We start from the raw sequence: 14,218 nt of genomic DNA, 5'->3' as shown, positions 1-14,218 counted from the left end.
TTCCTAATCTTTTTCGACTTCCAAGTTCCGTGACAGGAACACCAACATGTTCACTTTACTCGGTTTTAGTGACGATCTGACAGGGGTAGCTATGTTACCCGCAGTGCTAAAAACTCGCTCTGATGCTGTGCTTGTAGCACAAATACACATGTATTTACGTGCCAATTTTGCTAAGAGCGGATAGCGTGTTTCATTGTCTCTCCACCATGCTAGTGGATTAGCCGTAGAGTCAATTGGTTGTTCTTGGAGATAGCGGGTTAACTCCGTGTCAGCGCGCGCTCTGATCGGTAAAGAGGCAGAGATTTCAGACCTCCGTTTATTAAGGAGATCTCCAAGATTTCTCTTCTTGGTAGGGGGTGGTGCACAGACCTCTCCCGAATCATCTCCAGCAGTAGCAGCCTCCGAAGCACCACTAACTCCACCTCCGTTTCCCTCGTCAGCTGAGGGAACCTATCTAAAAAATTTTTTTGTTTTTTTTTGTTTTTATGTTTGTAAAAAATATTTTAATAACACGGTTTTGGCGGTTATAGAGTTCTAATGACGGTGTTTAACTATAATCGTCGGTCTCACGGTTATATACTAACCGTCACACCCCTAGCTAATCGCTGAAGTAACCCTTTAAGTGAAATATTTTGTGTAGTCCCATTTAATAATTTTTTTCCTTTTATACAGATAATTTTATTCTGTTTTTCTCTGTCAAGTGCTGCAGGTGCGTGATGTGAGGATGGTTGAATCCTCATGTATTGTTGTTTATCCTGTTATTTGCGCAGGTAAAGCTAAGCAAGGTATTTTAATGAGTCACAGACACCCATCTATCTTAATTTAATTCAATTTAAATTTGACTTTCTAATCTTGTCGTTTAACAGTTAATGATCGACTAATGAGCTTCGATTGTCGGTCAGGAAAATAATCGGAAAAAATTTACTAAATGCTTTCATTACAATTCTCCACCAGATTTACTATGCTGCACGCAAGTTCACGATAACTTAAAAACTTGTGTAAATGAGCTGAGACCTGACGTGAGATTTGATCATAGCCACCACTCGCATCCATATTAAGTTTGGCTTGGAAACGGCCATACGGACAGTTTTCTGTCGTACATTCATTTAGTAATTGAGGCCCAATGAATCTGCTTAACAATGGCTGAAATGATAGTTCTACAAAAGTCAGAAAAGTCTTGGGACTGACAGCAATCTGAAGCATTGCACCATGGACTGTGCATTGTGTGCAAAGAAATAAATTAATGAGTTCCAGCCATGGGTGCCTCCAGGACGTGAGGTCAACATTCTTTTAGTGCACCACATCCTGGAATTGAGGCATGCTTGTGGTCATAAATGAGCAGGGATAGGATTTACAGCGTGATATACAATGACGTAAAATGTCAAAACATCAATTTTGCATGTTCAGCAACCATACTGAAGAAATAGCTTGCATGCATATTGATCAGTGACATTACCGTATAACATACGTTACGTACTAAGGTTTTCAAAAATGTTCAGAGGCAACAATTTAACCTTGTCACCACAAAAGGCCAAGAAATACATTCTTCCTGCACTAAGCAATTCACCCTAAATGCCATGCACACTGGTTTTAAAGTTCACCTCAAAGTGTCCCAGTTCAAATGACCTACACAGTGCACACACAGTAAACAAGAACATAAATGCACAACAAATCTCCGATCTTGCATTCTAAACAAGTTATCTCTATCCTTAACACTTACCAATGAAAGCAGTTTATCACAAAGAATTGCTAGGAAGGGCGGGGAGAGCAGGAAAAGAGACAAAACAAGGCATTCTTGAGAAGCTTTTGCCGGGCGTTCAGGGCAAACGCTTTCGGTGACGTTGCGTGGGGTCATTAGAGACAAAACTATGAAAACACTCTGGCAGAACATTCCACTGAGCTTTATCAGCTAAAGCCTTGTGCACATGGCAGTGGTCAAACAACACTTTCTGATCTTAAACTAAATGACTCAAATGCAGCAGGACAGTAAGGTTGAACATCATTTATAACAGCAAAATAATGCACTGCAAAAAAAAAGGCATATGGCCACAGGCCAACAAGAGATATGGGGGGAAAGAAGATGCCAGAACAATCTGCAGTACTCTCAAAAGAACCCCAGACATCAGTGAATAAATAATGCTTTGAAAAAAAATTCCCAGAATCAGAGGCTGCACGTCAAATCCAAGAAATTCTCCTCAGTTGGGCGCAGACAGGTGATTTCTGGGAATAGCAAATCAAACATTTCACCAACTCACTAAGGGAGTGTGTGTCAATCTGACTCACAGGACTCGTGATTTAACGTTACCGACTGGATATTTTATATTCAATCACGACTGTTGCTTCATATCTGATATCGGATTCGGATCAACGTCCAATTTTACTCGTAGTGCGTGATGTTTGTTAAGAGTTATGTGCAACTCAAGTTGCACTCGAGGAATGATGCAAATAAACAACCGACAATCTCTAAATTTCTAATAAATCACTCCCGGAGATCGAGTTCGGATAACAATACACTGAAAAAAAATAGTACACAGCCCTGAAACTTTAAAAGGCACACTGCCGAAAGTGAAAGAGAGAGGGACACCGTACATAACTCGCGCGCTAGCGGAGTACAATGATCTTGCACATAGACGCACAATCTCTTTACCTTTCCCACAGGTCTGCTTGTTTCCATTAACGCCGAGTTTCTCCCTCAGGAACAGATGTAATCGTGCATACGGTTGCTTTGAGGTAACTCTTTTCAATTCTTGTACAAAATAAAAGTTTGCAACTTTAATGTGAAATTCTGCTTAGTGTTGCGCTGCAAAGCGGGATCACTTTCTGGCAGGAAGCGAGTTGTAGCGATGCCCGATTCGCGAACGAATCCTTCTAGTGAGTCGGATCTTTTCAATGATTCGGTTGAAATCAAACTGAATCTGTTCTCAAGTCAACTCATTAAGTGAACTCACGAGGTATCAATAAATAATGGGAGATGCTCAATACTCAAATTGATGCTTCCTCGTTTCAAAACTATAAAAGAAAGCCACGTTGAAGGACATCTCAATTCTCTAATTGCACCGCGAGGAGGCGAGGAAGCTTCCAGAGGAGATGAGCGAGGATGCACAGGTGTATGCGAACCTGACGCCCGTATCTGACACATCTGCCATAATAATTGTAATTTAAGCTTTGCAGTCTATATAAACAACACGTCACATATTTCACCAGGGCATCTTGCTTGATTATTTATTATGAATGTCTTACATGAATTGCTTTATAACACACGGGCGCAGCTGATAACGCTTTTAAGTGAAGCTCGAGGGATAAAGAATAGTCCAATATAGCCTACAAATAAGATTTCTTTCGATTCCCCTGTCCCAGTCTATGCTCTGTCCTCAATTTATTTCCTTGCATCCTACGGGGGTGGAGCTGAGACGCGAGGACTGGAAGCAAGGAAAGGAAACGAGGATGCCCAAATAAGAAATGAGAAAGCACCTAATAAGTGAGATGACTTAATGAGATGCATTTGATTGAATCGAGTATTCGACTGGTGGGGGAATGAAATGTTAACAAATATTAACGAGTTGTCAAAATTACGAACAAAAAAAAGTTTTCAATGTTTTGATTAGCTAAATCATGGCAGCAACAAACTGAACAGTAACACAGGAAATTGCTTTGCAATAATAAACATTTATTAATACATCATTTTAAAAAAATATTAAACAGGGCATGTTTTACAACATGAAATATACGTGTCTATTTCTGAATAAGTTCCGTTGAAACGAACGATTCGCGGAAATGACTCGTTTTTGTTCCGCGCATGCGCTCTAGTCGTTCGCTCCTAATAGGGACTCAATGGGTGCACTATTTGGCGGCGTGTCCTGAATCCCGGCTGTGTAGTTGCGAGATCACACACACACACACATATATGCAGACACACAGACTCAAACACGCACGCACTGGTTCTGATGCGCTTCTCTTACCTGATCTCATCCGGTGGCTCCATAACCGGCTGTGAATCGACGGGATGGCTCTCCTTTCACCCGTGCATGAATCAAAACATGTCCAGGAAAACAGAGGTCGACTTTGCAAAGACTGGTGTATGAAATGAGTCCCGGTGCACACTTTATTTCTCTATCCGTCTGCAGAGTTGAGGCTCGCCCGTGTGTGCACTGACGCCATGTTTCCACCGAGCCGCTGATGAGGGAGTGACACACACTCTACGGCAGCTCGTGCAGTACACCAGACCCGCAGCGACCGACCGGATCACGGCCGCCCCGTTCAGACGCACACAGGAACTGCAGAACAAAACACCTCACAAAAGATCCCAGATTTGACATGTTTCTAGGACACAGGGGCCCACGAATGCTTTGTGCACATCACGTCAAATATTAATAATGCACTTTTATAAAGGACACATTTAAAGGACATGTTTCATTCAAAGTTCGGTGCACATGATACAAATAATATTTTTTTTATGTATAATAACTATTTTCTGTTTTTAACAATAATAGTTCATTATTATATTTTATATCTAATAAACCACATTTGCGTTATTTTACATGATCTAATTTCATTCAGTTTATTTTTGTTTATGTGAAATTTTGTTGGTTTTAATATCACAATAAAGACTTTTACATTTCAAAAAGGTATTGTTTTATAGCCACTGTTAAATGATAGAAGTTGGATTTATTCACAGCTTTCAATCATTTTTTTCCCCATAAAATTATCAAATTACATTTACTCCTATATTTTAATTTGATATCAATTTAAATTATATGTCAATTTCTAATTAATTTTATATTAAATAATCACATTTTAAGATTTACTTGTAAACTTACATGTAAAATGAAAATTTGCTTACAACTTTTGATTCATTTACTGAAATAAATAGGCTACTTTAAAAATTGTGCGCAAAACTTGGGAAATAAATAAATCTTGCGAACTGTAAGTAAGATTTATTTACATACACCAACATGGTTAGAAATACCACTACACTTTGATGCATACATTTTCATAGGACTATATTTGAATTGACATTAATTGTTTATCTGTTGAGCGTTATCTAATATTTGTAATTTCTCCGGATGCTGTAACTGTGTGTTTAAATGAAAAGTCTTAATATGTAAACTGCATTGATTTTGATAGACATTCGCTCAAGTGTTACTGAAACGTTGGGGAAAACAAGGTCTTGTTAAAAAAACAGAACTACAATATTAATAAATAGGAAAAGGTGTACAGCTCAATGGACTGTATGTAGGAGGGGCAGCTATTCATACTAATGGTATGAAGCTATATGCCTTAGAGCACATGCTTGATCCTGATGAGAACTGCACAGGTATTTGGAGGTCAATTCATGATTCAGATTATGAATGAGAGAACAACAGAACAGGGTGCAGTGGGAGGTTTGTGCAGAGCTCAATAAACTCACTGAACCAGGATAGAGACTGTGAGGAGAGTGTCATATCCAAGGCACAAGTAGACTAGACAGGTCACTCAGATTTTATTTTTAATGCCAAGAATAAAAAGAGTCAAATATTCAAAATTAAATAATTAGCATTCCGGGTCATACATTTCAGCCTTTTTTAATGCTCTATTGTTTTGTCTTTGACAATTCTTTAATAATCGCAACTGTAAGTCAATTAGAATGACCTTTTGCATGCACAATCCCAATAAAAATCCAGTTGAGCAGGAACTCCTGCTTCATTATCACACCACATCAAAGACATTTTCGTGTTACTTTGGTTTACTAGGTTGGTAATTACCTAGCAAATTACAGACCAATTTCAAATCTTCCATTCATGTCTAAAATACTAGAAAAAGTTGTGTCCGCTCAATTGTGCGCTTTCTTGCAAGAAAATGATATCTATGAAAAATTTCAATCAGGATTCAGGCCGCATCACAGCACAGAAACCGCGCTCGTTAAAATCACAAATGATTTACTTCTAGCTTCTGACCAAGGCTGTATCTCAATACTAGTTCTACTCGATCTTAGTGCTGCGTTCGATACTATAGATCATAAAATACTATTAGATCACTTCAAAATTACACTGGTGTTCAGGGACAGGCATTAAACTGGTTTAGATCGTATTTATCAGACCACTACCATTTTGTCTGTCTAAATGGGGGAAAATCAAAAATAACATCAGTAGACTATGGGGTGCCGCAAGGATCCGTGCTAGGCCCTCTGCTATTCTCAATATATATGCTGCCACTTGGTAATATTATAAGAAAACATGGAATTCATTTCCACTGTTATGCTGATGACACTCAATTATATATTTCATCACGACCAGATGAAAACGCTAAATTATCTAAACTGACAGCGTGTGTTGAAGATATTAAACACTGGATGACGTGTAATTTTCTGCTATTGAATTCAGATAAAACGGAGGTATTACCCACAAAACCTCTCACAATACAACTTTAACTTGGAAGGATGTCCTGTCGCTTTATCCACTAAAGTAAAAGACCTGGGTGTTATATTAGACCGCAACTTGTCTTTCGAAAATCATATTTCATATGTTACAAGAACGGCATTTTTCCACCTTAGAAACATTGCCAAGCTACGTAACATGCTATCTATCTCTGACGCAGAAAAGTTAGTTCATGCATTCATGACCTCGAGACTAGATTATTGTAATGCTTTATTAGCTGGTTGTCCTGCATCATCAATAAACAAGCTACAGTTAGTCCAAAACGCAGCTGCTAGAGTTCTTACTAGGTCAAGAAAATATGATCATATAACACCAATTTTATCATCTCTACACTGGTTACCTATTAAGTTCCGTATCAATTACAAAGTATTGCTACTGACCTATAAAGCCCTAAATGGTTTAGCTCCAGTGTATTTAACGGATCTTTTATCGCCCTACAATCCATCGCGCTCTTTAAGATCACTAAACTCGAGGCTTCTGGTCATTCCTAGGATATCCAAGTCCACTAAAAGAGGGAGGGCATTTTCACATTTAGCTCCTAAACTCTGGAATAGTCTTACTGATATTGTTCGAGGTTCAGACTCGCTGTCCCAGTTTAAAACTAGATTAAAGACGCATCTCTTTAGCCAAGCATTCACATTATAAATACGTTTTATACTACAGTTAAATCGCACCAACAGCATTAATATTCTGAACAGCAGCTATGCTAATTATTTCCCATCTGCTTTTCTGTTGTTATCTCGGGACACTAGTCCCGAGATATGAGACGACTCGACACCTGTGATGAGACGACTCGACGCCTGTGAAGAGACGACTCAACGCCAGCGTTGTTATGGCCTAAAATAATACATGATTAATTAACTTATCCTAACATTTTTCTTTAACATTCTCTTTCTAACATTTTTCAATGTACATTTATGAAATGCACTTTCTGTGAAGCTGCTTTGAAACAATGTGTATTGTGAAAAGCGCTATACAAATAAATTTGAATTGAATTGAATTGAATTTAAATTGGAGTTTAAAAATTGTTCAAATAAAAATCCTGTTTAAGAGAGTAAAATATATCTCAAATCCATTACTAAAACAGTTCACAGGCAGATAGTGTAAATACAACATAGCATTTTTCTTTCTGGAAAGACATTTAAAGTCTTTATATGGCCAAACATTTTGAGAACTGAAGCCTACTTCGCTTAATCAAAATTCAAAAATAGATATTTTTTGTGTCTTTGTGCCGTACATCAAGATTTTCCACTAAGTGGCGCCATTTTTCTATGCTGATACACCGATCAGACATAACATTATGACAAAAGGTGAAGTGAATGACACTGATTACCTCTTCATCACGTTACCTGTTACTGGGTGGGATATATAAGGCAGCAAGTGAACATTTCCGGTCAAACATGAGCTATGTAGCTCAAATTGCTTAAGAAGTTAATGCTGATTCGGATAGAAAGGTGTCAGAATACAAGTGTCAATTTGTTGCGTATGGGGCCGCATAGCAGCAGACCAGTCAGGGTGCCCATGCCTGGTGGCTGTGGCTTCATTCAGCAGGCGAATGCGCCCTGCCACAAAGCAAAAATTGTTCAGGAATGGTTTGAGGAGCACAACAACGAGTTTGAGGTGTTGACTTGGCCTCAATTCCCCAGATCTCAATCCAATCGAGCACCTGTGGGTTGTGCTGAAAAAACAAGTCCGATCCATGGAGGCCCCACCTTGCAACTTACAGGACTTAAAGGATCAGCTGCTAACATCTTGGTGCCAGATACCACAGCACACCTTCAGGGGTCTAGTGGAGTCCATGCCTCGACAGGTCAGGGCGGTTTTGGCAGCAAAAGGGGGACCAACACAATATTAGGAATAATAGTCATATAGTGGTCATAATGTTATGCCTGATCATTGTATTTTACACTGTTACAAAAACGTTGTTTGAAGTAGACAGTCTACTTTGATGATAAACACTGTTCCAGTCTAGACGTTTAATGACAATGTTAAGCCTGTAGCCTACTGATTTACTAAACTGAATATATATAGGGGGATTGTCCTTTACAAAGTCTATGATGGTTACAGACAGTCCTGCAACAGATCCAATCCCATTTTGTGCAAAATGCTCATCAGTACTGATTGTTCCAGCAGTAAACAAACATTTTGCAATCCACCTCTTTTCTAACATTTTACTGCTCAGAGGTTTATATTCCCAATTTAGAATTTAAACAGAATCCTGAAATAACACACAATCACACAGAACAGCCTCTATTTTAATTCAAAGATGATAAAAAAAGGTAATATAAAACTGGAGCTGTTCCCAGGAAATGTACCCGTTTACAGCTACAAACCGCAAATGCAAATGCAAAAAAACCCGACCAGGAGCATACATAGGAGCAAGCAATCGTGTAGTGATTATTTTCACCAACAGATGGCGCTGCGAGCTACGCTGAGTTTACTTCAAAACGTAACCTGGAGTCCTCGCCGAGAGCAGAGCGCCATTTTCAAAAGAAGCTTCGTTATCGCTTTCAAGTTAGTAACATAATATTCATGTCAAATTAAAGTAATAGTCTAATATTTGTATGTGCTTTATAGCAGCGTCTCAACAGAGTGCGGGATTGTTTTGCACAATTTTAAACGTTCCCAAAAGTTCTGCAGTTACAACGCAGTCATTTCCTTACATATTAACTACATAAGTTGTAGCTTAGTTCTGTATATAGGCCTATAAACAGCTTGTGAAAAGAAAATATTAACCCTTAAAATGGCAAGACCATAAAGAGATACCAGAAAATGTATTGCTATTTTCCATCTTCTTGGGACACAAATACAATTATGATATCTTTTTAAAACATGACTTTTTTTTTAAATGTTTGCATCCCCCAGGATACACGTGTCACAGTGTGCTTGAAGACATACAGACGAATCAAGTTCAAAACGTAGTTTAATCTCAGGTATTCCAAAACAGCCAGACAGGTACTCGCACAGCACAACAAAATGGTGATCAGACAGAGAATGACTGAGGGACCAACTTATAAAGCAAACACAAATGAGGATAATTATGGGAACACAGCTGACACATATGAACTAATAGGAGCAGGAAAACTGAACAAAGATGAACACATGATGAACATGAAAACAGAATCTAAACTAAATACTAAACTAATAATGAAACGAACAGAACATAATGGTGACCGTCGCTCCTTTGGGGGTATAAATTCATTGAAAAAAAGAATGCTAGTTTGGCAATGCGTGTTACAAAATTTTTGCCCAATTTTTAAAACATTTATTCTCTAATAACTTGTATAATAACTCTCTTATAACAATAAGTATAATGCCTATTTATGAATATATTATAGCCTACTGTATCATATTTAATACACAAATTTCTAGGGTCTATAAATTATCAATATGACCCAAACTTTGCTGAAAATGTTTTTGTTGAGTAAAGTGGTGACGTATCCTGGGGGATACAAACATTTACAGACAGATTATGAAAAATGTAAACATTTAATTCATACAATTTCAACATAAACGTAACAAGCTAATGTTAATGCTTAACAACAACTTTTTAATATATTGTATATGAAATATATCTAGGCTACTTTTATCTGAAGGTGAGTAGATTTGCCACTACAGGTGGTTATGTTGTTTTTAAATGTTACCTGTGAGCTAAACAAAAAATATATGAACAAAGTCACCAGATCTAAATAGTCATAACAAACACCGTTCAACATGAAACCAAGAAAGTAGAGACCTACACTTTCCCTGCCTCTCAAATGTTTGTATCCCCCATGATACGTTGCCCATTTTAGGGTTAAATACAATTATAAAATGTAAAAATATTTATTAAAAAGTTTGATCATATCATATATATGTTGTTTTATTGTTTTTGTAGTCATCATTTAGTTATAATATTGTTTTGAACTGCTTGCTGTTTATTATGGTTACTATTAACGGTTTTCATGGTGTGACTTTTTTTTTTTTTTTGCGGGTGTAGTGAACCAGAACAATAATTCCTAATAATAAATCATAATAATTATAAATGTTAATAATAATATATAGGGAACCCACAACAATTTAAAAAAAATGTATTATCCCTGTTTTTTAATTAATAGATTATAGCAAATGAGATTTCAGTGGCATTTTGACCACTTAAATAGGAAATGTCCCTGGTTTCCATCTCAGAAATCTGGTCACCTTAAAGTACAAACTGCTACAACAGCTTTGCCAGAGATTTCAACGCAATTAAGTTGTCCCAAATAAGCTGATTCTATCCTGAAGTCATTTTGTGGCATTGTGTGCCATTAAGCAAATCACTGTATTGATGAACTTTTTACACTTTTTGTAATTCATTTCAAGGCATTTTCCCTTGACAAATTATTATTTTGTCCACCCCTCTTTGAGGAAGTGTATCTAAAAGTTGTGAATGAAGAGGGAAGCTTTTCATCCCAACTTTTTTTATCCCAGCTGGCCAACCAAAACCCAGATTTCACTACCTCGCCAACTTAACACAGGCTGTTACCTTGGAAACAGTCGGCCGAATGTGTCTGCATCATCTTCAAGAAACAAGGCCATAAAAAAAGAATGAAACTGTCACTGTTATGTGTAGAAAATATGGGCCATATTTTGTTATGTGTGACAGGTTAGATTGTGTTTATCAGTAAGCTTATATATCTTTATTACCACATGGGTTAAAGTCTAAAATGCATGATGAAACGAGGTCATACATGTTACTGTGAGAGTTCCATAAAACGTTTTATGTTTAGAAAAAAGAAATAGAATACAAAAACGGAAACAAATATATTTTTAGTGAAGCAAAACATACACATCACCAGTGTCGTCCGATTCTTGAAAGAATGACTCTTACGAGTCAGTTCATTTTGATGAATCAAAAAATACAGCGGCAATGATGTGGTCCGATCCTGGAAAAATAGGGCTGCGTCCGAAATCGCATACTTTTTTAGAAGATACTTATTTTAAATAAATTATTACTTCATGACCTCTAAAAAAGTACTTTCTATGAATGTGTGAGGTATGCATGTAATGCATTTGTTCGGTTTAGCCTACTCTTTTATGAGTGCTGTGAATTCAGACATAGGCCTACTTCTTTTGTCACATACTGTTGACCTACTATATAGTAGGAAAGTATGCGACTTCAGATGCAGCCTAGGGGTGCTTCTCATTTCTTATTTGTGCATCCTCATTTCCTTTCCTGGTGTCTTAGCTCCACCCCCTTAGGATGCGAGGAAAGGATAAACCTGTGTATCCTCACTCATGACTTCTCAGGAAGCTTCCTCGCGGAGTCGCAGTGCTGTTAGAGATTTGAGATGCCCCTCAAGATGGCTGAGTTCGATTGGTTTCCGGGTCACAAGCTGTCAGCTCTCTAAAGGCCAAAGTATACTTCACTTTTTTCATGCACGCAAGGGTCAGCGTACAGTGCGTATGATGCAAATTTCATCATCAGATTACTATGTACGTGCAGGGTGCACATGCGCATACATTTTTTGGTGCAGTATTTACATGGGTTGTAACTGCGAGAGACGTAGTGTCCGTGACGTCACCCATAAGATTCTGAAGAGAAGTTTTGATTCGTAAAGTAGGGACGAGTTGGCCGTTGCCATCTTGGCAGCGCGTCACTCCCGGATTACAGAAAATGGGCAAAAAGGCAGGACGTGGGTGGAGCTGAGGTGACGCAATGACTAACAGACAGCAGACAAACGGCTATCCACCTGTCACGCACTTAATTATGAGTTATAAAAAAAATTCACCCCCTTCACAGTTGTCATGAAGGGCAAAATTAGATATATAGACCAAAACCACAATTTGTACCAGACTGTAAACATGTTTTAATCTGCTGTAAAGTCGGGCATTTTAACATGGGGCTCAATGAGATTCTGCTCCCTTCTGGAGCCTGTCTCTAGCGGCTAGTCGATGAATTGCAGTTTAAGTCACTTCCGTATTGGCTTCAAGAGAAACTGGGGGAGGTTGCCGCTTGGGCGAGACGCGGGAATTCATTCAGCGCGAGACTCTCACATGCATTGTGGGTATTCTCTAGCTAGCCGTTGAGCGCATAGACATAATAAATACATATTTATATTTATTGTGTCTATGGTTGAGGGTACATCAGTTGTACACTCGTTATTATGGTGTATTGTGGGATTGAATGAGTGCACTCAGTAACGTCCACTATGGTTTCGGACACCACTACAAATGGCTGTGCCCTCAAATAGTGCCCTATTTAAGGGTAGAGGGGGAGATTACGGACACAGCCATAGTCAATTCCCCAATGAATGACTCTCATAAGCCGGTTCTTTTTTAGTGAATCAAAAACAAACGGCGCTACATAAATCAAGCATTCTGCGTTACTCTCAAACAGGGCGCCTTACTTAAGCGTATAGCTTCAGTTCAATCTGCCTGCTTGGCTGCTTCTGCTGCACGCTGCTGCTTTGCAACCCACCTCCACCCCAGCTCCTCTTTAAACTTGTGTTTAACTTAATCAATGTCATTCTGTTGTCGTTGACGCATACTCTGTTCTAAATGGGGGATTTTGCTGCCCTCCCAGAATCTGCTGCTGTTCCCTGTCTTGGCTTTTCATGGAGCTCATGAAAAGGATGAGGAATTTAGAACAGAGCCATATCGCCAGCCAAATGTAAATTTTTGCAAAATATGCCAATAAAAAGTTGACTAAAGGTTGCAGTGGTTCTCAAATGGGGGTACATTAAGGCACTCCAGGGGGTACGTGAGATTTTAAAATATAGCCTACATATATTTAAAAAGTAGCATCCATGCAAAAATCCTTTAAAAATAAGTATTTAATAAATATTTCAGGAAAATATAAGTATAAGTTCATAAAATGAATTTTATATTGAGTAGGCTATTCAATTTCATTATCTTAAAAACCCAGAATCTCCCCCATACCAGGATAGTTTGACCCAACCTGTCAGTCACTTGGATCAACGATAGGGTGACGTTTCCCGGTTTTTAATGTTCTGCCCCCGACTGGAGTTGTCCCCGGAAATGTCCCCGTTTTACAGCTCGTTACAAACAAACCGCAGATTTATTGGGGAAAAAAAGCGCCCAACCAACATCATACAGCAGCTGCTGGTTTTAGGAGCAATCGTGTCATGATTATTTTCACCAGCAGATGGCGCTGTGAGCTATGCTGACTTTACTTGGTTGCGCGCCGCTACCACATGAAGAACGTACCGAGTCGAGAGCAGACAGAGCGCCATTATCGTCAAATATCAAAAGAAACCTCGTTATCGCTTTCAAGGTAGTAACATGCTAACTATTCGTTTTTAATTTAAAGTAATATTGTTTGTATTATAACAGAGCCTCAACAAGGTACGGGATTGTTTTGTCCCCAAAAGTTCCGCAGTCACAACGCAGTGATTACCACACATCTGAACTCTAACAAAAAACAAACAATTACACTTGCAACCAATACATGTACAGAATACATATACTTTCTGCTTAAAATAAGCCTAAAATGCAAAATAACAAGACCAATTAAGGATAGTAAGAATTATTTTCAAGCATAAACGTTAAAAAAGTAATTTGTATAGTATAAACTTAAATACAATTATAAAATGTTTCAATATTTGTTGAATAATTTTATTTATCATATTTATGTTGTATTTTTGTAATGTGTTTTTGTTAAGTCATGTTACAATATTGTTTTGAACTGCTTATTTACAATGGTTAGCTTACCATTAAAGGAACTGTGTGTAGGATTGTGGCCAAAACTGGTTCTGCAATCACTTTCAAATTACTGTAGAGCGGTGTATCCCCTCTCCCCCTCCTTAGACATTTTTTATCCAAAA

The 14,218-nt window shown here is 38.1% G+C and overlaps 1 protein-coding gene across 6 annotated transcripts in view; it reads right to left on the bottom strand.

The window, feature by feature from the left end:
• map3k4 (mitogen-activated protein kinase kinase kinase 4) overlaps positions 1–4,198 on the bottom strand; it is a 55,395-nt gene extending 51,197 nt beyond the window's left edge. For 2 of the 6 annotated variants that reach the window (XM_079843239.1, XM_079843241.1), the window contains exon 1: positions 3,960–4,172. In XM_079843239.1, the coding sequence (XP_079699365.1) occupies positions 3,960–3,982 (23 nt within the window). In that variant the 5' untranslated portion in view covers positions 3,983–4,172. Of the gene's footprint in view, positions 1–2,647; positions 2,833–3,959 lie in introns of those variants that run through there. The other 4 variants (XM_079843243.1, XM_079843244.1, XM_079843240.1 and 1 more) reach the window with 3 other exon arrangements.
• Positions 4,199–14,218: the final 10,020 nt, after the last annotated feature.

The sequence above is a fragment of the Gobio gobio genome (assembly GCF_949357685.1).
Source record: "Gobio gobio genome assembly, chromosome: 18".
Taxonomy (NCBI): domain Eukaryota; kingdom Metazoa; phylum Chordata; class Actinopteri; order Cypriniformes; family Gobionidae; genus Gobio; species Gobio gobio.
Note: the sequence above shows the minus strand (reverse complement) of the source record. Positions and strands in the feature narration are given on the sequence as shown.